Raw genomic sequence first — 22,389 nt, 5'->3', positions numbered from 1 at the left:
GGTCACATCGTGTACCAGCGAGCTGACAGGTCTGAGAGTGGCCGATGTGGAAGCAAGTACCTTGATTTACAGCCTGTCCCGCTGTATACAATAAACCCAGCCAGAATGCCATTTGTTTGGCTTCCTCTCCCTTCAAACCAAAGAAAAATATTCTGCATTTTATTTATAAAAGTCCAGTTTCCCAGGCTCGAGTCCTAAGGCTATTTCAGTGGGGTTGAAAGGGCGTCCCGCACTCCCCAGCATCTCGTCCTCTGGTGTTTCTCAGACAGGGTGCTATTCAGTTGCATCCGACATGTTTTTACGTGCGACTCTCGAGCCAACGAGGCCTGTTTTTTGCCGCCTGCGGGAACCTCCTACTGTCTGTTAATTAGAGTGTGCAAAGTTTACAACCTTTGAGAAGCTGTTAAGTGGTGAAGAGCGGCGAGTAAAGGCAGCCTGACTGTGAAATTGAATTATGAGCGTGTGTCACTGAACAAAATGGAAAGTGTGTGTGAGAGAGAGAGAGCGAGAGAGAGAGGAATCCCTGGAGCCCTGATACTTCCTCTCTCTCTCTCTCTCTCTCTCTCTCTCTCTCTCTCTCTCTCTCTCTCTCTCTCTCTCTCTGTGCTGTATTTTTAGTGAGCGAGGTAGTGCGCGTAACCTCACTAGATGCTGAATGGTGAATGGAATATGTGCTGCAGCGTCATGTGTGTGTGACTCTAACATCCCGTCTGTCTGTCCACAGATGCTCCCACAGCAGGAATGGGACCACAAAAGAAGTGCCCGAGGATCTCAGGTCAGTGTCTGGATGATTGAAAAAGAGCTGATGGATGTCTGAGAGTGAATCTGAAAGAACACATCTGGGTCATATTTCATCACATATATAATTATTATTATTAATAATAATAATAAAAGAAAATAAAGCCTGTTTTAGGTTATATTTGCCTTGTGACTTTATTTTCAAAACAATTAAGCATATTTCTCCCAAAATTTCCAGAAGAAAAAAAATAGAAAATTGTTTTTTACTTAAAGAAAATTAAGCCTATTTTAGAGCTATTAAGGTGCCTTGTGACATTATTTTATAAACAATTATGCATTTTACTACCAAAATTTAAAAAAGTTTCTTACTGTAATATGATAATGCATAAGTTGTTTATTCATCATGATAATATTTGTCAAACTGCCTTTTAGTTATGCTTATTCAAGTTTATTAAAAATAATAATAATAATAATTGTTGATGAAGAATCATTGAAAAAAAAATACACAAAAAAATTGGTGGTGAAATCATTTTCACTCTAGTATATTTGCTACTGTAGCATTGCAGTTAGTTTTTGCTTTACTATCAAGAAAATAATGTCTCACGCTAGCAAGTCTTAATCGTGCAGAAGTGTTCTTTATGCAAAATATAATTTCTAATCTATTCTTTTGATTTTGGGGTGAAAGTGGGGCCTGTGGGTTGTTTGTTTTGTTGCTAGATCTCTTATTAATCATTATGAATACAATGTAAATGAGTCTGTGAGTTGGTGACCTGTGAGTGACCCTGTGCTTGTAACTGGGATATGAGGTCTATTAAACATCCTAGTGAAATCATCTCCTTAGAACTCTACAACTTCAAAAAATTAATATGCTTGTGGAATTTAAGGTTGTGCATCAGAAACATTCTTTCATGCTAAAATATGTTTTCCCACCAAAAAGATGTCACTTTCTGGAGGATGATGTTGGTAAAGAACTGCCAGGATAAAATGTCTGTCTATTCTAAAGTATTATGAATCTGTGTTTGGCATGTTGTGAATGTTTTATTTTTTATTTTTAAATTCTATCTAGGACTTTAGTGACTTTACTTTTCTTTAATAAAAAATAAAAATAAAATAATACAAAATGTAAAAAAATAACTACTGTACCTAGATGAAAGAAACTGGAAAAACCTAAAATATTTTTTACTATATATATATATATATATATATATATATATATATATATATATATATATATATATATATATATATATATATATATATATATAAAAATGCATAATATTTTATTTAATATATTAGATACATTTGATGACATAAGACCCAGAATGACAGAAGGAATGATTAATTTGGATGTGTACACATGTGCTAATTATAAAAGCCATATATATATATATATATATATATATATATATATATATATATAAAAAAGGTGCATCTATGGTGAAGTACTATAAATCTCTGTTTGGTCTCTTGTGAAATGTATTTTTTTTTTATAAAATTTTTTTTAAAGATCCCATCTTTGGAGTTAACTACTTGTGTGTACTTTTTAATGTAATATTATTACTATGTTCTATAATAATGATAATAATAATAATAATGTACCCGGATTAAAAATTATATTGGAAACAAGATAAATGAAATGATTATCAGTTAAAAGAATATTTTTAAGAAAATGATATAATAATAATGTACCCGGGTTAAAAATTATATTGGAAACAAGAAAATTCAGTTAAAAGAATATTTCAGCATTTCAGCATTTACTAATGTATTATTAAAATTAAAAGTTGATTCTGTTAACATTGTTCAATAGACCTGAGTTAACAATGAACTAACTAATGTATTGTCATTGTTAGTTAATCTTATTTGTCAACTAATGGGATCTTATCATAAAATATTATCAATTTTATATATAATGGATAATTTATTACTCCGTGGGTTATGATGGCATGATGACCCAGAATGACAGAAGGAATGATTATTTTGTCTGTTTTTTATTCTTGAGTTCCCCAGCATGTGTGTGTGTATGTGCGCGCACACATACAGTATGCAAATATGTTTTCACTTTTATCTAGTTCTCTTCACGGCTGGGTGAGAGCAGGGAGTAGCGTGACGTCTGTACTGACGTGTTTCTGTTCTCCATGCCTGTGCGTTTGTCCCTCGGTGCTTCATTCATTCCCAGCAGTTTAACCTCCACCTATTTCTGCCTTTGCCTGCGACAGAGAGGAAGCTCTTGAGTCCTTTTCTTTCCGTCGAGTCTCTCTGCGGCGTGGCATCGCGGCCCATCAGAAGGATGGTGCTTCCATCCGTAGCATTAGCGGCCGTCCGTCCACTGAGGTAAAGCTAGACTGCCAGACAGCAGTTAAGACTATTAGGTGCTTACATGCATACACGTCAGGCCTTACATGAGGCTGAACATGACCTTAGAAATCAGCTGTCAGTCAGTGTGTATCACAATAGAGCTGTCAGAGCATGCTGGGCCAGTGAGGGCCCTTCCCATAATGCACTGGGCCTTGGGAGAAGTGCAAGGCCATGAACTGATAGTGAAACAATGCACAGGAGGAAAGAACACTTGTGTGAATGGAATCGATATTCTTAGTGAGCGTCTTGTATGTGTGTTTATGTATGCAAACGCAGTGTTTGGTCCTGTTGTACATGCAGCAGTAACAAATGGTGAAGATACCGAGCTTTAAACGTAGGTTCCGCTAATGCACTACTCCATTTATGCATTCTCCAATGGGAATGCAAAAAATCTTATTTGAAATAAACGTTAACTTTAACTAATAATAAAATAAGCGTTAACTGATATAAAATAAAATATATTTTTTAAATGTATTTCAGCTTAATTTTTTTTTTACTCTTTTAACCAAAATAACTAAAACAAAAAAAAAAAAAACATAAAAATTAACAAATAAAAAATCATTCAAAAAATTATTTAATAATTATAAAAAAAATTAAATAAAACTATTTAGATATTTAGATAAATAATATTATATTATTTTATTGTATACAGTAGACTTATGAAAGAATGATTTTTAATAATAATTTAATAATTTAGATTATATTCACGTATATGAATGTGTCTATATATACACACACACATTCAGAAAACAATCTTATTTTTTATATTATAATAATTTATGATACATATCAACACATATATTCAATTATTATATTCTATGTAATTAATATTTTATTTATATTATTAGATGTTTTATGGGGCTCCTGAAAACATGAAATCGACTAACTTTAACAAACTTAATACGATTTTCTTCAAACTGTTTTCCGCTCTGACAGTAAAAGTAAAACGTTCTGGTGAAAACTGACTATAGAAGTAGATGGTTTACGATTAATGTGGTCTGTAGCATCTTATGTGACAATTCTGCCAGTGCAGTATGTGGTACACAGTGATCAAGCTTGCATAACTAGAAGTGTCTGGATTTCAGGAAAATGAATAGTAGGAGGCGTGTGTGTGTGTGTTCAGTGTCTAAGCCTTCTTATCAGAAGGATATCCTCCCGCTGAAGATCGATGCTGCTCTTTCTGCTTCACAGCCATATTCAGACACACATGATGCTCAGATGTGTGTGTGTTTGTGTGTGTGTGTGTTTGAGAGCTTACAGAGCTTGCTCTTTTCTAATTAGCCAGTTGTTTTATCATTAGTCAATTAAGGGACTTGGTTTTCTCTTGTCTCTGTCTCGTATTTGCCACATGAAACACCGATTAGCACTTCAAAGTTCTCGTTCACCCACAAGCTTTCAAAGTGCAGCCAATCGTGTGCTTGATTTCTGCCTGCTTTCCTCTCATTGATCTGTGGAAAGCAGCCATCTCCAGGATCCAGTGCCTGATAAAGGTGTGGAGTAGTGCAAACACGGCTGACGGTTGAACCTGTGACCCTTGACGTGGAGAGAGAGTGAGTGTGTGGACCTCAGGAGACCCGTCTCTTCCTCGTACCTTTCCCAGGGTGCACTGCTTCTCCCATGTGGCTTTATTGTTGGTGTTTGTGTGCAGTTGCCTTCACTCTCATTAGCAGCCGCCACGTTACGTCACTGCTCTTTTACGTATACTTTTCGAACAAAAGAACATGTTCACATTATATTTTTCCCAAATAAAAAAAGGAAATATAATATAATACATTTAAACCACAAAAGTCATATTACTGTATTGCATGTAAACATTATAATTTTAATTAAATTAAAATGAGTGATTTAGCAAATTTAGCTATTTTTTATTAGATTCCTATTACTGTACAATAAATAATTACTGCAGTTATTTTAATTAAAATCTGGATGAATTTGAGAGTGCAAAGTGGTACCATATTGTATAAATACTTTATATACATTTTGTAATTTTATCATTTTTGTGCATTATAGTAATACATAAATATAATTAATAGCAGTATATAAAATTAAATATTGAATATAAATATATTCATATTTTGCGGTGAAAAGAAATATGAAATTATATATTGGCATAATATATTATATTATAAAATTCCAATAAAATGGTATGATAATGTATAAATGCTTAAATGTAAATGTTATATATATAATTTTTTTCATTTCTGGTGAAAAGAAATAAGATATTATATTTTGTTATATTTTAATAAAATATATTGCAGTATGTTATATATTTCAACCACAAAATTCTATTAAAATTTATTTTAAAATGGTACCATAATGTATAAATACTATAATATATTTTTTTATGCATTATAATTATTGTTTTATATTGGGAGAAATATGATTGATACAGGTTTCTGATTGGTTTTGTGGCTTTTTAGTGACTTCTTAGTGACACATTGTGTCACTGCTCATTTGCACAAACAAATTTTCTCAGCTTTATCACATCCGGTGCTGGACCTGTTCATCATCATGTTGTCACTGTCAGTCATGTTCCTGGAAATCCCTAACTCTCATTGAAACTATATGACCAATAACCAAAAGTTTAAGTAACCAAAGGTTACTTTGCTGCTGCAAATGCACTGTCAGCTTGAACGTCCCTTCAGAGAAACTATCAAGTGCCTCTGCTTCATAAAAAATTGTGAAGGAGTGGAAAGGCATTTTTGTTGACCAATTTAGCCCAAACAACTATTTATTGTGTGGGCCCTGAGGTAATGCTCTTTGCCCTGCTGTCACTTAGCAACAGGCTATTTTCAATATAAATGCTTCCTGTGGTGTGTGGAGCACCTGCAGTATCTGACAGCAGCAGTGCAGCTGAGACTCGTGTGTGAGCTGTGGACTTCACACACATGCGCACATACACAAACATACACATTCACTGTCCACTAAAGACAGTACAGCAGCCAGACGGACTGATCTGTGAGTTTGCCCAACACTGGCATCATGAGGAAGAGGCGTGCCACGGCCGGGCCGCTCTGCCCATATCATGGCCACCAGGTGGGAGATACACCATATTATTTTTATTATTGCTAATATTCATCTGTATACTATATGTGAAAAGTCTGGATGCACATTTTTTCTGGATCTTAAAAGCCTGTTGGGTTTTGTGTAGATGCTTGAAATGCAAGTATACATTGTGCCTACACATGTGTTTCTTTACAAAACTGAAAATGTAATATTTCATTTAATTGTTTTAATTTGAAAAAAAATAAAACAAAAATTAAAACTGTTATAATATTAACAAAAAAAAAAAAAAAATTATATAAACAATAAATAAATTCATTCATAATATTAAACAAAAAAACATAACAGATGCAGTGTTATTTTAGTATTATTGATGTAGTATTATAATTAAAAACAATATTAAAAAAAAAATTATATTTTAAAATTCTATATATATTATATTTTTATATTTATAATATTTTTTTTTTTTCATTCATATTCATTCATAAAAAAAACTATATATATATAGTTTTTTAGTAAGTTTTAGTTAGTAATATAACCTTGGCAACTAGTTTAAATAAATTTACATTTTTTTATATTTTATTTTATTTAATTTTTTTATTTTTATTTTTAATTTTAATTTTAAAGTTTTATTATTTTGTTGTGTTTTTGTCATTTTTTTTTAAATGTCTATAGTTTTTATTGAGTTTTAGTTTTAAGTTATTTAACTTCAGCTTTTTTATTTATTTATTTTTCAGTATTTTTTTTATTGTTTTAGTTAATGATAATAATCCTGCTCAGATGTCACTCACACAAAATCCTTGAAGCAAAGGGATCCACAGTAGCTCTTGGTTTACCAAGGCATTAAGTGGAAGGATTTCTCTGTCATACAGTATTTCCTGTGAATCACGCCGTGTGTTTTTGTGGAGAAGGAGATTTGTGGTACATCAGAGAAGCTCAGAGGTGCTGTAAATCACTAGTCCACTTACGGATTCATCCATGTAGCGATCACCAGTCAACTCACCTCACGCAACAGCCAGTGTGTGTTATGATGACAAAAATTATGTTTTTAACTTTTGCATGGAGAAAAAATGGAACAAGAGCAAGGATAATATTTAGATTTGAAGTTGGAAGCTCATTGGATTCAGATCATTAGCTTCAGTAACGTTTGAGTCAGGAATAAAGATGTCTGCATCCAGCATCACCGCAGTCAGACGTCACTGAATTTGTGGGACGCCACAAAATCTGAAGTAATCCGCCTATAAAAACCACCTTGTTTTTTTCAACAGCGCACAATATTGACAGGGTTTGTAGTCTAGATAGAGGTTTAAAAACACTTGGCTCTTGCTCAAGTGTCAAAGCGATATGACATAAACTAATTACAGACTCCTATCGCCACTTCAGTATTATGAAGTGAAGAAACCTTTAAAACTCTGCTTATTCCGCAAATAGCCATTAACATTCTTGTGTTGTGAGGACCTCAGGCAGCTCGCTTCATTCACAATTTAGTCCTGCTGTAATTTTTATGATGCCTTTGTGACACATTGGCCATTAAAAGCACTGTCATGGGGCGCAAAACGACAGTGATACACAATCAGAGCAGCATTGAAGTGTTACAAAAGTTTGTCACGCTTGTTTTGAGTCGCTTCGCATGCTGAAAACTCATTCTCATGCAATGACAGAATAAAATTTCTGTAGGAGTATAATACTTTAGGATTCATGCAAAGATAATTTGTTGCATTTTTTTGTTATTTCTATGTGTTATCTAAGTTGACCCCATCTAGTGGCCAAGGTGAAGATGCGAGGACTCTGAGATAAAAGACCTGTGACTTCACTTGAGGGGAAGGTGTGGTTGAAACAGGAAGTGACCGTCTTTAACCTCTCTGTCTGACTCCAGCTCTAATCTACTTTGACTTTGCAATCCGTTACTTTATTGAGATTTTGCTTTTTCATTTTGTATTTTTATTTTTAATTGTAATGAATGTTACTTCAAGTTTGGAACAATCAACAATGTGGACACTGGAATTTGTTGGCCTGTAAGCTTCAAGCCTTTTATTTATTTATTTTGTATTTTTTGTCCAGCCACCAAAGTGGAAAACTAGCCACTACACATTCCACCAGCCAAGACTGATATCAATACTGGCTTGCTTGAGCATTCAAATTGCACAAGGCTTGTTTTGTGTGTTTTTGTGCATGTGTCCTATATTGTGTTTGTATTTATTTCTATATGGGTGGTTATAGGTCTGAGATAGTTCTGTCTCAACTGGCATCCCTCAGGGGTCGGTTTTAGGTCCTTTACTTTTTAAGATTTATTTGTCACCTTTAGACCACCTTTTGAGATCGTTCGGCCTTCATTACCATTTGTATGATGACGACACACAGACTTATATACAATCAAAACTTTATGAGCACCTTGACGTTGCTTATTTGTCTGACTGCATTACTGAGATTAAAATATGGTTGGATAATAATTTCTTATGCTTGAACAGTGGTAAAACTGAAGTTATGCTCATTGGTTCCTGTTATCAGATTTCTAAAGCTGGTTGTCTGTCCCTGACTCTTGACGGCTCTGTTTTGGAAATCCAGAGTCGAGTGAAGAACCTTGGAGTTATTTTTGATGTCAACCTGTCTTTAGATTCTTTTGTCCACAGCACTGTTAAAACCTGTGTTCAGACCACCTCAGAAATATCGCAAGATTGCGTCCAATGTTAAATTTTACAGTCGCGGAAATGCTAATAAATTCCTTTGTCATCTAGCAGTTAGATTATTGTAATGCTCTTTTAGCTGGAGCTTCTAAATCTACACTTAATAAGTTGCAATATGTACAAAATTCAGCCTCCAGGATTTTAACTGGGACTAGGATTGGCAGTCATATTACTGCAGTGTTAGAATCTTTGTACTGGCTCCCAGGCAGGTTTGGAGTGGATTTCAAAATCATGATGCCTACTTTTAAAGCATTACATGGAATAGCACCACATTACCTTACAGAACTGTTACATCAATGCACTCCTAGTCCTAGATTGCGTTCCTCTCAGTCAAACTTGTTGGTTGTTCCTCAAACACGTCTAAGATCTATGGGTGATAAGGCTTTCTCTTTCTATCTTACTGTCCTTTGGAATTCTATGCCTCTTGAACTAAGGGACGCTCAGAATTATGATGTTTTTAAGGTTCAACTTAAGACATATTTTTTTAAACTTGCATTTGCTTGTTAAGTTTGTATTGTTTTTTATTGTATTGATTATATTGTGTTCAGTGCTTTAAGAAGCTGCTTTTAAAGGCACTTTATAAAATAAAGTTTATTATTATTATTATTATTATTATTATTATTATTATTATTATTATTTATGTACACTACTCTTCAAAAGTTTAATGTAAGATTTTAGTAAGAAATTAATGTAAGAAATTAGTAGGTTTATATAGCAGATATGGATTAAATTGTCCAAAATTGACACTACAGAAATTTATAATGTTACAAAAGTTTTTTTGTTTGTTTTGTTTTTAGAAAAAAAGTGTTATGGTTTCAATGGACATATATATGAGTGGTATCTTAGAAATCATATTAGAATGATTTTCATATTAGAATGATTTCTGAAGGATCATATGACACTGAAGACTGGAGTAAAAATAATAATAACAATGCATTTTATTTAACGGCACCTTTCATAACACTCAAGGTCGCCATACAAGCAAACAAACAATAGTCTAAAAGAATAAACAGATGAATAACAATAAACAAATCCCATTAGCATCACAACAACTTAAAAACACAAATGCATCATAACAGTATAATACAGTATAGGTCATAAAAAGCCTTGGTAAAAAGGAAAACATGCAGACTGTCGATATTACGAATTTCGAGAGGGAGAGAGTTCCATAGGCGAGGGGCCACGTGGCTAAAAGTTCTAGCTCCCATGGTAGTTAAGCTTCTATGTGGTGACACCAGGGAGAGTGAGTTTGTTGAGATCTCAGAGTGCGTGGAGGGGTATAAATATGAAGACGATCAGTAAAGTACGGAGGAGTGAGATTGTGAAGTGCCTTGAATGTGAGAGGCCGAATTTTGAAATCAATGTGGTACTTCACTGGAAGCCAGTGTAGTCGCCAGAGAGCTGGTGAGATGTGCACAGTAGAAGGAGTTCTAGTAAAAACACAAGCCCCAGAATCCTGAATCAGCTGAAGTTTATGGACAAGTTTAGAAGGAATACCAGTAAGAAGAGCGTTGCAATAATCAAAAGGTGAAGTAGCCAGTGCATGGATGAGAGTTGCAGTTTTGTTCATTGTGAGGGAAGGAGACAATTAATATTACCCAGATGAAAGTATGCAGTACACGTAATATTATTAATATGGGCTTCAAACGAAAGTGCGTGATCCAGAATAACACCCAGACTCTTAACCTGTGGAGAAGGACAAATGGCATATTTATCAATATTCACAGAAAAACAGATTTGGTAAGAATAGATCTTGTGCCTACATGTAAGACCTCAGTTTTATTGCTATTAAGTCTTTGATTTCAGCTAAACTGCTGGATAAAGAAGGTGGATGAAAAGTGTCAGGGGGTTTAGAAGACAGGTAGAGCTGGGTGTCATCGGTATAGCAGTGAAAGTGAATACCATATTTCCTGAACATGTGACCAAGCAAGTGTAAGTAATTAATGAATAGAAGCGGTCCCAAAACAGAACCCTGAGGAACACCAGTAGTAACTGTAGATGATCTCGATTATAAGTGATTTAAGTTGGACGAACTGAGTGCGACCAGAGAGATATGACATAAACCAGGACGGGGTGTGCCAATGATCCCAATAAATACAAACCTTTCAAGGAGTATCTTATTCGAGATGGTATCAAAGGCTGCACTCTGGTCAAGAAGGACAAGTATGGTTACAAAACCAGAGTCAGCTGATTTTAACAAGACCAGTCTCTGTACTGTGGTGGGGACGGAAGCCAGATTGAAAATGTTCAAACAGTATTATCAGAGAGATGTTCATGGACCTGTGTTGCAACACACTTTTCCAGGATTTTAGAGATGAATGGCAAATTAGAAATCAGACAGTACAATTCAATTCAATTCAAGTTTATTTGTATAGCGCTTTTTACGATACAAATCATTACAAAGCAACTTTACAGAAAATTAAGTTTCTACAATATTTAGTAGTAGCTTATCAGTGATGACTGTCAGTTCATGTGCATATGGCAGAAATGTTCAGAAAAATCAAAAAAAGACGTAAACAAACAGACGATTAACACTATTAACAGCAATTACGCAATCAAACTTATAGCAAAATGTGGTAGTTCTGTATGTTGTCTCTGGGTTAGCATCATCTGAGGTCCTCTGAGGGGTTGGCATCATCTCTTCTCAGGTGTTCTGGATCCAGACTGGAGCTTGTGTAAATCCTAGTTACCACGGGATGTAAATCCCATGGCAAAGCAGAGAAAACAAATAGAGACATAATTTAGCGTAGCTGCTGTTCCAGCCAAGTAAAATTAATTAGATTAACCCAAGCTAAAGAATAATAATGCACATCTGATCAGATATAACTGCAGTCCAAAATTATGAGATGCATTATTTGAATGCTTGGCCAAAGAGGTGTGTTTTTAATCCAGATTTAAAACAGAAGAAGTGTGTCTGAACCCCGAACATTATCAGGAAGGCTATTCCAGAGTTTGGGAGCCAAATGCGAAAAAGCTCTACCTCCTTTAGTGGACTTTGCTATCCTAGGTACTACCAAAAGTCCAGGGTTTTGTGACCTTAGGGAGCGTGATGGGTTGTAGCTTGGTAGAAGACTAGTTAGGTACGCAGGAGCTAAGCCATTAAGGGCCTTATAGGTAAGTAATAATATTTTGTAACTGATACGGAACTTAATAGGTAGCCAGTGCAGAAACAGTAGAATTGGGGTAATATGATCATATTTTCTTGACCTGGTAAGGACTCTAGCCGCTGCATTTTGGACTACCTGTGGCTTGTTTATTGAGGATGCAGGACAACCACCTAGCAGTGCATTACAATAGTCCAGTCTAGAGGTCATGAATGCATGAACTAGCTTTTCTGCATCAGGAACAGGTAACATGTTTCGTAGCTTGCCAATGTTTCTAAGATGGAAGAATGCTGTTTTTGTAACATGGGAAATATGATTTTCAAAAGACAAGTTACTGTCTAATATAACACCCAGATTTTTGACAGTAGAGGAAGTAACAGTACATCCGTCTAATTGCAAATTGTAATCTACGAGATTCTGTGTAATGTTTTCTGGTCCAATAAGTAATATCTCTGTCTTATCTGAATTTAATAGGAGAAAATTATTGGTCATCCAATCTTATCTAGATTAGATGGATCAGCCTCTGGTTTTTTAAGGATGGGAGAAATAATTGCAGATTTAAGAGAGGAGGGTACAGAGCCAGAATCAAGAGAAGAGTTGAATAATTTTAGTAATTAATGAAGATAAATTTGGTAGACAGGATTTAACATTTAAGTGAGTTGGTAAAGGTTCAAGCCAACAGGTAGTAGACTTAGATTCCTGGATAAGACACAGTATCTCCACAGCATAATGATGCTGAAAATTCAGCTTTGATCACAGGAATAAATTACATTTAAGGGAAACATCTCAGCTTGTGTGGCATAAAGGGTTCTTCCTGTTTCACGCCTCACTGCACCTCGGCATCTGCACAGCAGCTCTGTGTGATGCTGTTGTGTGTGTGTGTTTCTTTGATGAGCCGAGTGTAGAAACGTGCCTACAAATGCAGTGAATCAAAGCCCTCGCTTTTGCTTTCGTGCACATTTGCATCCCATCGGGCGGCTTGTTTTGAATGCATATGCACAGAGAATAACATGACTCAGCATCTATCTGTGTCTAGTATGAGCCCTGCGATCAATGAGATGCTATTAGAGGACTTTTCCCTCCCGGCTGTCCTGTACTGCTGTTCACTATGGCCCTGATCAACCTGGACGGATCGATACCGTTTCCACCAGCAACCCCCGTTTTGTTCCCTGGATGTGTTGTTGATGTCACCTATGCACACACACACTCACACTCACATTGCGCGCACACAATCAAACTAATCCGAGGACATTAGCCATTGAGAGAGTCCATTTCAGTCAGTTAATGGGCAGATTTTGCTATCACAGGATGTCGTAAAGGTTGCGCTGAAGAGCGAGATAATGTGTGTTTTTTAAGGCCGGGCTCTCTGGGATCTGTCAGCCACTCTCCAAGCCAAAGTGCTTGAGCAACTTTCCCATAAACACCTCTCATGTTTTAGCCCGTGATAAAACACACAAACACACACATGCTAAAGTTTAAGAGAGCCCAAGTTTGATTTTACGGCCAATTGTTTGCACAGAACATCCTCTTGTTTGACAAGCTCGTTGGTGACTCACGTCTCTTGATCTTGGATGCAGTGGACGCTGTTTTGATAACGGACTGAGACAGGAGGAGAGAGAGAGAGAGCAAGAGAGAAAAAATGTAATGAAAGGAAGGAGCTGAAAGACTCCCACGCAACGAGCGATTTTGCCTCAGTCCACTTAACCTCGCTCTCCGTGCCTTCTATATTTAATCTCCCTTTTTAACTTCCCGGCAGTCCACGTGTGACCCTAGTGGAAGATCTGAGTAACACAGAGAGCAGAGGAAGTGTTTCTCATTCTCTCCACAGCTGAAAAGACAGATTTCTGTCTCCAGACATTTCTCAAAATCTGTTAAGAATAAACACAGGTCACATTTCACCCCACAATTAATGGATTTTTTTTTTTTTTTGTATTTTTTGTATTTTATTTTTCACATTGCATTTTCATGACAATTTAAGCATATTTGTTCTAACAAATATGACTGTAAAACTCTAATATGGATGGATGGATGGATGGATGGATGGATAGATAGATAGATAGATAGATAGATAGATAGATAGATAGATAGATAGATAGATAGATAGATATATATATATATATATATATATATAAATAAACAAAAATATATATAAATAAATAAAAACACGCACACACACACGCTCACATTATCTTGACAATTTAGTATAATTAAGTGTATGTGACAGTAATACTTTAAATACTGTATGTGTGTGTATTGTTTAATGCATATCTATCTATCTATCTATCTATCTATCTATCTATCTATATATATATATATATATATCATATGCATTATACACACATACACATTTTCATGACAATTAAGTAATGCTGTAAATACAGTAAATGTATGTATTTCTATATAATTTTATTGTAATTGCACAAAATAATTATATATTTTTAATAAATGCAGTTTTATTATGTGTGTGTATATAGAATGTTATAATATATAATGTATGTGTGTGATGTTATAAATATAATTTTTATTTATTAAATGCTTATATGTGTGTGTGTGTGTGTATATATATATACACTATAGATAGTTAGATACATAGATATAATGACAATATATGACAGTAATACTGTAAATGTGTGTATAATGTTATAATTCCATATAATAATTTAATATAATTTTTTGTTAAATGTTTATATATATAAGATATATATATCTTTTTATAATTGCAAAAACTATCATTTTAATTTTATATATATATATATATATATATATATATATATATATATATATATATATATATATATATATATATATATATATATATATATAAATAATTTTTTTCATAAAATTTTCAAATTAAGCTTTTAATTTTGGGGTAAAATGTGACCTGGACATGCTTTTGCAAGGTTCACCTACACAAACAACAAATGAATCTGAGAAAGCAATTCCATTTTCCCACAAGGGTCACTTGCAGACCCCCTGCCGTGGGTCGTGAGGTTGTGATCTGCCGCTGCGGGAGGTGGGAGAGGTCACAGCACTCTCCTCCTCATCCACATGCAGCTCTCATTAATACTTTACCATGCTCATAACTCCTGACCTATGCCGACTGTTCACGCTAATGAAACGATGAGCCAGCCCGTTTCCGACAGTTAAAGTTAAACCCAGCAGTCATTCTTTTTCCAAATATGCACAACGGCGGACAGTTTCTGTTTACATAGTTTTTACAACTCGATAGTTTCTCGGAAGCTCTCGATCCAAGCCTCTCTTACTCACTTTTTTTGACAGCGGCTGAATCTGAGATATGTAGTGTGAAGCTGCACATACATCCTCCTCATGTTCTCTCTGTAGTAGCGGCAAAATGACAAATGTCAGAGGAGTCCTGGAAAACTTTTTTTTTGTCACCCCCGACTCTCCTCGTGTTTGAGTTTGTCATTCCTGCTGTGCTCTTACTTTGCCCTGAGTTCAGTGGCTGATTATCACACCTCACTGCAGGCTTATATAATCAGAGGGAGTGTGAGCAACACTGCTGTGATATAAACTTACATTAGTGATGAAGAGACCTGAATACCACACGCCAATCTCTGTGTGATGCTTACTTTCATTTTAAAGGAATAGTTCATGCAAAAAGGAAAATTTTCTGAAAATGTATTCATCCTCAGGCCATCCATGATGTAGATGAGTTTGTTTTTTCATCAGATTTGGAGAAATGTAGCATTCAAAAACATATCCACCAAGGCATTTTAACCATCAAATCTGTCCAAAAAAAATGAGAGTACAAACAACTGATAAAAACACCACAATAATCCACAGCACTCCAGTCCATCAGTTAGTCTTGTGAAGCCAAAAACTTTTTTAATAAAAAAAACAAATCAATAAATACAACTAAACAAAAAAAATTCCATCCAAAAAACTAACTAATTATTTATAATATAAAATTCAATAGGCATGTTTTCTACTGTTTTCATTGCAAAATAATTCCTGAGCTTACAAGAAATGTTTTCTGTTCATGCAGTGTTTTCAAACCCATGCATTTGCATAATGCATCATCTGTCTATGGCACAAACATGTGCATTTTCATCAGCATGGACATAAAAATGTATACAGAAAACTTCAATACGCAACATATTTTAGCATGATTATGGTTGCAGCATAAACATAATAACATAATCACAAAATTCTGTTAACACAAGCTTCAAATTAATCTCAGTACTGCTTTAATCGCATTTTGAACATGAGTATGAGTCATTATGGGTTTGAGCATAATTGTGTTCCACTGCAATGTTAATCTGATATCATGTTATGATGTGCATAATAACTAGATGTTTCGAGCCTTTAGATATGGTTACTGTACAGGTAATGTGTCAAACACAACAATTTGGTCTTGATAGACCGCAATCAGAACAAAATCTTAATTTCTTACAGAGAATCTCATAAACTGTGTAATTTTGCTGTAGCTACAAGCCCAAAATTATCACATGAGTTTAAAAATTTAAATCATTCAGCATTCTATCAGAGTACTTATTTGTATTTTTTTTTTCTCTGACGTGACACCAGCAATTTCCCTATTTTATCGTGTTCTGAGGTTTGTCCCATCTAGCCTCCGTGATCTGTTTTAAAGCAGCTCTATCTAATATTGCTGTTATGTAATAAAAGTGAGAGATTTTGCATTATTCACCAAGGGTCTATGGCCGAGAAAATCCCATACAGTAAGATCAGACCGAGCACTTAATACATGTGTGTTTTATACACAAACAGAGAGCGAGTATAAACCCAACCAAGGACTGTCAACGGCACATGAGCTGGCAGAATGAATCAAGGAGTTTTTGATGAAGGGAAAAAATGTAAACAAACACTGTCAATATCTTGCATCTCTGTTTCCTGTAAGTTTTGTTCATGCATGTCTTGTACAAGGTTTATGAGATTTCACAGAAGATGCTGATGATGACAGAGCAGATCCCGATTCAGACTGAATTTAAAATAAAATAATAAAAAGCAATAAAAAAATGAAAAGCCAATACTGGTGTACATCCTGTCATCTTGTTAGTTGCATTTGCTTGCAATACACTGATTAAAATATATTTGATTATATACATAGATATTTCTGAATGAGCCATTTTTGCAGCTTAGTTTCAAGCAATTGTTTGTGTATATGTACATAGCATATCAAACAAGAGGCATAGGAACAAACCGTAGCGACTTTGCTCATGAATATTAATTATGTGACATTCCCCCGGTAGTCCTGGCTGATTGGCTTAAATGCAGAGGTTCGGTTTTGTGTGTGTGTGTGTGTGTGTTTGTGTGTGTGTGTGTGTGTGTGTGTGTGTGTGTGTGTGTGTCTATCTACTTCGGCAAAGACAAATGACCCTTAAACTCTTAAATATAAATAAAAATTTTGCAGTTTTGTTTGATGACTTTAGGGTTCCATAAATGACACACTTTGTTGTTGAGAGCTTTTGGGGATATTTGAAATGAAGCATGTTCTTTTGGCATCTGAACATACGCCCCAGCAGATGCTGCCTGTCGTGAAATCTTCTGAGTTTTTAAGATCTCACTCTCTCTCTTTCTCTCTCTCTCTCTCTCTCTCTCTCTCTTTCTCGAACAATGAACGTCCATGCGGCCCAATACGAGCAGCCATCCGGTCTAATGCAAGTCAGTTTCTCCTTCCTCCATTAGTTATTCTCTGTATGTGTCAGTCCTTCATCTGCTTTTGATGTTTCTCTCTCTCTTTCTCCATCGTGCGTGTGAGTGAATACTGTATCCCGTGGCCGTTTTTGAGGCCTAGTGAGGAAAGACAGAGTGTGATATTTGTTGTAACTCTGTCCTCTTTCTGGTTTCTCCTGTACTTCTTGTGACCTCCTTATCTCTTGCCCTCGAAATCTCTCCCTCTCTTGTTCTCTGTGTGTCTCTCGTTCCCCTGTGTGTAGCAGTGCAGCGTCACTCTCTGCGTCAGTGTGCCATTACGTCAGCCCTGCATCGCGTCACCGCTGAGGTGCAGATGAACTAACGTTGCTTTTTCTCTCAACCCCCTTTGTCTCTTTCTCTCGCGCTACCTGTGTGTTTAACTCTATCTCTCCCTTACGCCAACTTCCTATCTCTCTCGTCCAGTCTTCGGGCACCAGTGTGACGGTGGACATCGCGGTGATGGGCGAGGCCCATGGACTGATCTCAGATCTGCTGGCTGATCCCTCCCTCCCGCCGAACACCTGCAGCACCCTGCGGGCCGTCAGCAACCTGCTCAGCACCCAGGTCACCTTCCAGCCGCTGCACCACCGGCCGCGCCTGAGCCCCCTGCTGGCCTTCAGCGATGGACACGCCTGCTCCGACTCAGAGGAGGTGCCGGAGAAAGGAGAGAGGCTGGCCATCTCAAAGGTAAAGCCACACCCTCTCAGGTAGCAGGATTTGATTGGTAAATGGCCCTTTGCTAAGCTCCGCCTTAAAAATACGACTTACCTTTGTAGCTGTTGTGGTCCTGCCCACTTTTTTCCATAGACTTGTTCGGTGTCGCGTCATAGCTGTGTGGGCGGAGTCGGCGTGGGGGAAAACGTTTCATTGGAAAAGCATGGTGTTGACTCAGAATGGCCTACATAAAATAATTTCTGTCGCTCGACAGCGCAACATACGTATAAAAACTGAGCCGTATTGGGTCAGACTGTCCATACAATATCTGTGACTGGACAAACAACCCAACGGAATGGCCATAGGTGTTGTTTCCCGACATTTTTATTACCTAATTGAGCAAGAGACTGCTTACTACAAGCCTATATGAGAACGAGACGTTTTGTGAAAGTAAACATTTGTCGTTTTGTTTTGCTTAATTTTAATATAGTGATAAAGACTTGAGTAAAAGCCTGTCATACTTTCTTATTGCTATATTAAAAACATTTTTGACATTGACAAAACAGGTAACATTAAGGTCCACTGAAGTGACTTGAAATGCTGCGGCTGCCAAATACATGCCGTAAAATAAAAAGATAACATGAACATTTTTATATAAAATACCAAAAAACATGGTTATTGGTTACTATAGTTAAACCATGGTAAAAAAAAAATTGCTACACTAACCATAGTTTAACCATGGTATTTGTAGTAAAACTGTGGTTATAGGCTACAATTGGTAATAAGAACACCAAAAAAAAAACATGGTTAGCCTACTATACTTTTACTATAGTAATACCATTGCTAATTTTCGTAAGGGATTGTGTATAATAATATGAAATAAATGTTTTAATAGATTATGACATCACAAAATATCAGGGAGTGAGATTTATTTGATTGTGGTGCGAAGGAGGGTTACTGTAAGCCATGCAGGGGGACGTCCTGTCATGACAGATCATCATTGCAGGGTAAGTAGTGTAGCCTATCTGTGCTACCCGCTCAGTGCTACCTCCGGTAGTCCGTCTGTTTATCAGTCATATACATCTTCAGTTCAGTTAATCATCACAAAAAATAAAGATCAAGCGCCTAACAAGGTCTCCGTGCGTTAATTCGAATGATTTGTTTTCCCCCGAGGCATAAACGTTTATGATGTGTTTGTGAGCATTCCCAGCAATGCCGAACAAGTCTATTTCAATACATTTTGTTTAGTTTTTATTTTAATAGTAAGAAATCTGTATTGTGACATACATTCGATTTTAACAAATTATCGTGAAAGAAAATGAAATGGGTGTGACTTGATTCTATTCTTCAGTCATTGATTGGATGTTCCTAAGCCCTACTTAAAAATAGGATTGACCAATCTAATCTTTGCAGCTGTTGTGGCATCAGCCACTTTTTTCCATTTCTATTCTTTAAGAAGCGAAAGATTTTTTTTTTCCGTATTGTGAAATATATTTGAGTTTAATGAATTAACAACATAGAAATCTGTGGGCGGGAATTGGTTCCGGTTAGTTGTTGATTGGATGTTGAGATGTGAGAGGAGGTGCCAGAGAAAGGAGAGAGGCTGGACATCCTGTAGGTAAGGCCACACCCTTTCAGGTGCTGGAATTTGATTGGTTATTGGCCCTTTGCTAAGCCCCACCTTAAAAATATGTTTTACTAATCTGGCCTTTGCAGCTGTTGTGGCTCCACCCACTTTTTCCATTTATATTTTTTCGTTGAAATTTTTAAAGTAGTCACAAAAATCATGCCATTCATGGGACGTTCTGTAAAGTTTGTCCTGCGAGGGACAGAGCTTAGCGACGGGTCAATTAGGCTTTCGTTTGTGAAAATGGATGGTTTTTCACCGGCTTTGGTGTTTACATTATTTTTTAGCATTGCTGCAGCAATTCATGAATGGCTCGCGTAATCTTGGTGGAACCAGTGAAGATTTTGAGACAAAAGAAAAAGACTCCATTGTATTTAATGGTTTACTGCCATGGCCAATACTCTGTGTTTTTCATCACACACACACACACACACACACATACACACACTCCTTCCTCATTCACGCCAGCATGGCAGGTCTCTAATGTAGCAGGCAATGACGCACATTCTCACAGAAGCCTTTTAATGTTTCACCAGCACTGCAGTAAAAAATGCATGCCGGCACTTAAAGAGTAGGTGAGGCAAAAGTCACTATCCGTCTCTCCAGTGCTTTTCCCATGCTGCAGTGCTCAGCGAACAACATTAAGAGATGTTTATTAAAGCTCATTCATTACACCTGGTCCATATGTAGGTCACACCGCACTACGCTCTGATATTGAACAGAATTCAGAGCGCCGGCCTTCTTATTTTTCCACAGCGTATATAATGTGATATTTTGGCAGTGTGAAGAAAAACACGAGTGAGTCTGGTTCTTTAAGCAGCGTTTTATCTGTCAGAGCTGCAGCTGTGTCAATATCGCGCAGAATAAAAACGGCATGAAATGCAACTGATGGTGACACGATTTTCCTAGAAGGTCAAATAGTTGTGGCCTGTCTGGGTGTCCAGTTTGGCAGTGGCGCATTTAGTTTCGGCCTTGGCAGGAAACGGGGCTTTTTCACATAAATCCCAAATCACTTTTCCTGTATATTTTAACTCGACAAAGAAAAACACTTTTTCTAAGGTGTTACATTTCTGCAGCGCTGCTGATCGGACGTCCATTACTAGAGCCAGTAAACATGCAACACAGTTACCGTAGATCAGAAACCTTTAACGCATTATACATGCATGAGCTCCCCGCCTTACAAAGGACTATTAAGATTTAAAGGCCGATTCCTCTGGTATTTTCCTACTTCATGATTTTGAGCAAGCGCATACCTTTGTAGCAGATGTTTAAAATGCTAATCTATTCGAGAACTAATAGGAAAGGAAAGTTGAGGCGAAACTGAAAGAAACTCACCGGTTCACTGCACTCTCAGGGCCTGGACTATTCCCTGCAGGTTTTGTTAGTTTTTACTAAGGTATTATAGCTAAAAATAGTTGTGTATGTTGATGTTTTTCAGCCTTTTTAATATATATAAATAATTTAATATATATATAAACTAATTGAAAATGTTTAGTGCAAGTATAAATCTGATCAAAGCTAAATAAACACAAGGACAAAGCATGCTTTTTACAATTTGTTAAATAAATAAATAAATAAATAGTTAAAATAATAATAATAATAATGAATAAATAATAACAAGCTGTTAAAATAATACATTATGTGCACCAATATAAAATATTTTACCTACAATACATAAAAGTAAAGCATGGAAGAGTACATTTTTCTTTTTTTTATATATATGTATTCAAGAAAATTGCAATTTCACATCTTTTGAGGGTTGTTTTCTACATGTAATCACTGGTGTTTTGCTGCAAAATGACAAAATGATTACAATTGAGAAGACTGATGCTGTGAGCTGGTGTTGAGGGTGTAATTTGAGTTCCCTGTAGGAGGCTAGTTTGTGGTTGCTGGAAAATTTGCACATACCATTTTAATGAAGGGTTGTGGGGCTCTGTGGGTGATGTGTGTATTGCTTTGCTTTTTTGTGTGTTGGTAGCATGAACTGCTATTAGATAATTTATTTTAAACCATATAGGTTTGTGACATGCATGTAAATGTAAAAAGTGTGGATGAAGATATTTGGCAAATCATGAGAAACCTGTCAAGGGTCGTGTTACATCCCAATATTAAAGGTCAAAAAAGTTAGGAATTATGTTTTGCATAAAGAAAATGATGCCTCTTTTAGGAGCAATTATTTATTTTTATTTTACTTTATATTTTATTTTTAATAGATGTAATAATTATATTTATTTAGAATATTGACTGATAATTAAGCACATAAGTAATAGTATTTTTTAATGAATAAAATGAAAAAAAATAATTTTAATAATAATAATAATAGCTTAATAATCATTTAAACCAGTTTAAATGCAACACAAAAATACTGCCATGATGTATAATTGTTTTTTTTTGTTTTTTTTTATGTATCATTTTTTGTTTTGCATTCCAGTAAATAAAACAAAACAATTTGAAGTGTAAATGTCACATGTTGGTTGATAATTAAGCACATAAATGCAGAAGTCGTCATTTTATTTTTAATAATAATAATAATAACAATAAACAATAA

The 22,389-nt window shown here is 35.7% G+C and overlaps 1 protein-coding gene across 3 annotated transcripts in view; it reads left to right on the top strand.

Moving 5' to 3' along the window:
- The first annotated feature begins 631 nt into the window (after window positions 1–631).
- The window catches only part of LOC109109602 (cGMP-inhibited 3',5'-cyclic phosphodiesterase A-like), a 42,733-nt gene continuing 20,975 nt past the window's right edge, over window positions 632–22,389 (top strand). For 2 of the 3 annotated variants that reach the window (XM_042738130.1, XM_042738119.1), the window contains exons 1-3: window positions 647–775; window positions 17,510–17,527; window positions 17,984–18,247. In XM_042738130.1, coding sequence (XP_042594064.1) covers window positions 656–775; window positions 17,510–17,527; window positions 17,984–18,247 — 402 coding nt within the window. In that variant the 5' untranslated portion in view covers window positions 647–655. Of the gene's footprint in view, window positions 776–17,509; window positions 17,528–17,983; window positions 18,248–22,389 lie in introns of all 3 variants that reach the window. The other variant, XM_042738126.1, reaches the window with a different exon arrangement.

Source organism: Cyprinus carpio, chromosome A4 (genome assembly GCF_018340385.1).
Source record: "Cyprinus carpio isolate SPL01 chromosome A4, ASM1834038v1, whole genome shotgun sequence".
Classification (NCBI taxonomy): domain Eukaryota; kingdom Metazoa; phylum Chordata; class Actinopteri; order Cypriniformes; family Cyprinidae; genus Cyprinus; species Cyprinus carpio.
This window is presented reverse-complemented; position numbering and strand designations above follow the sequence as displayed.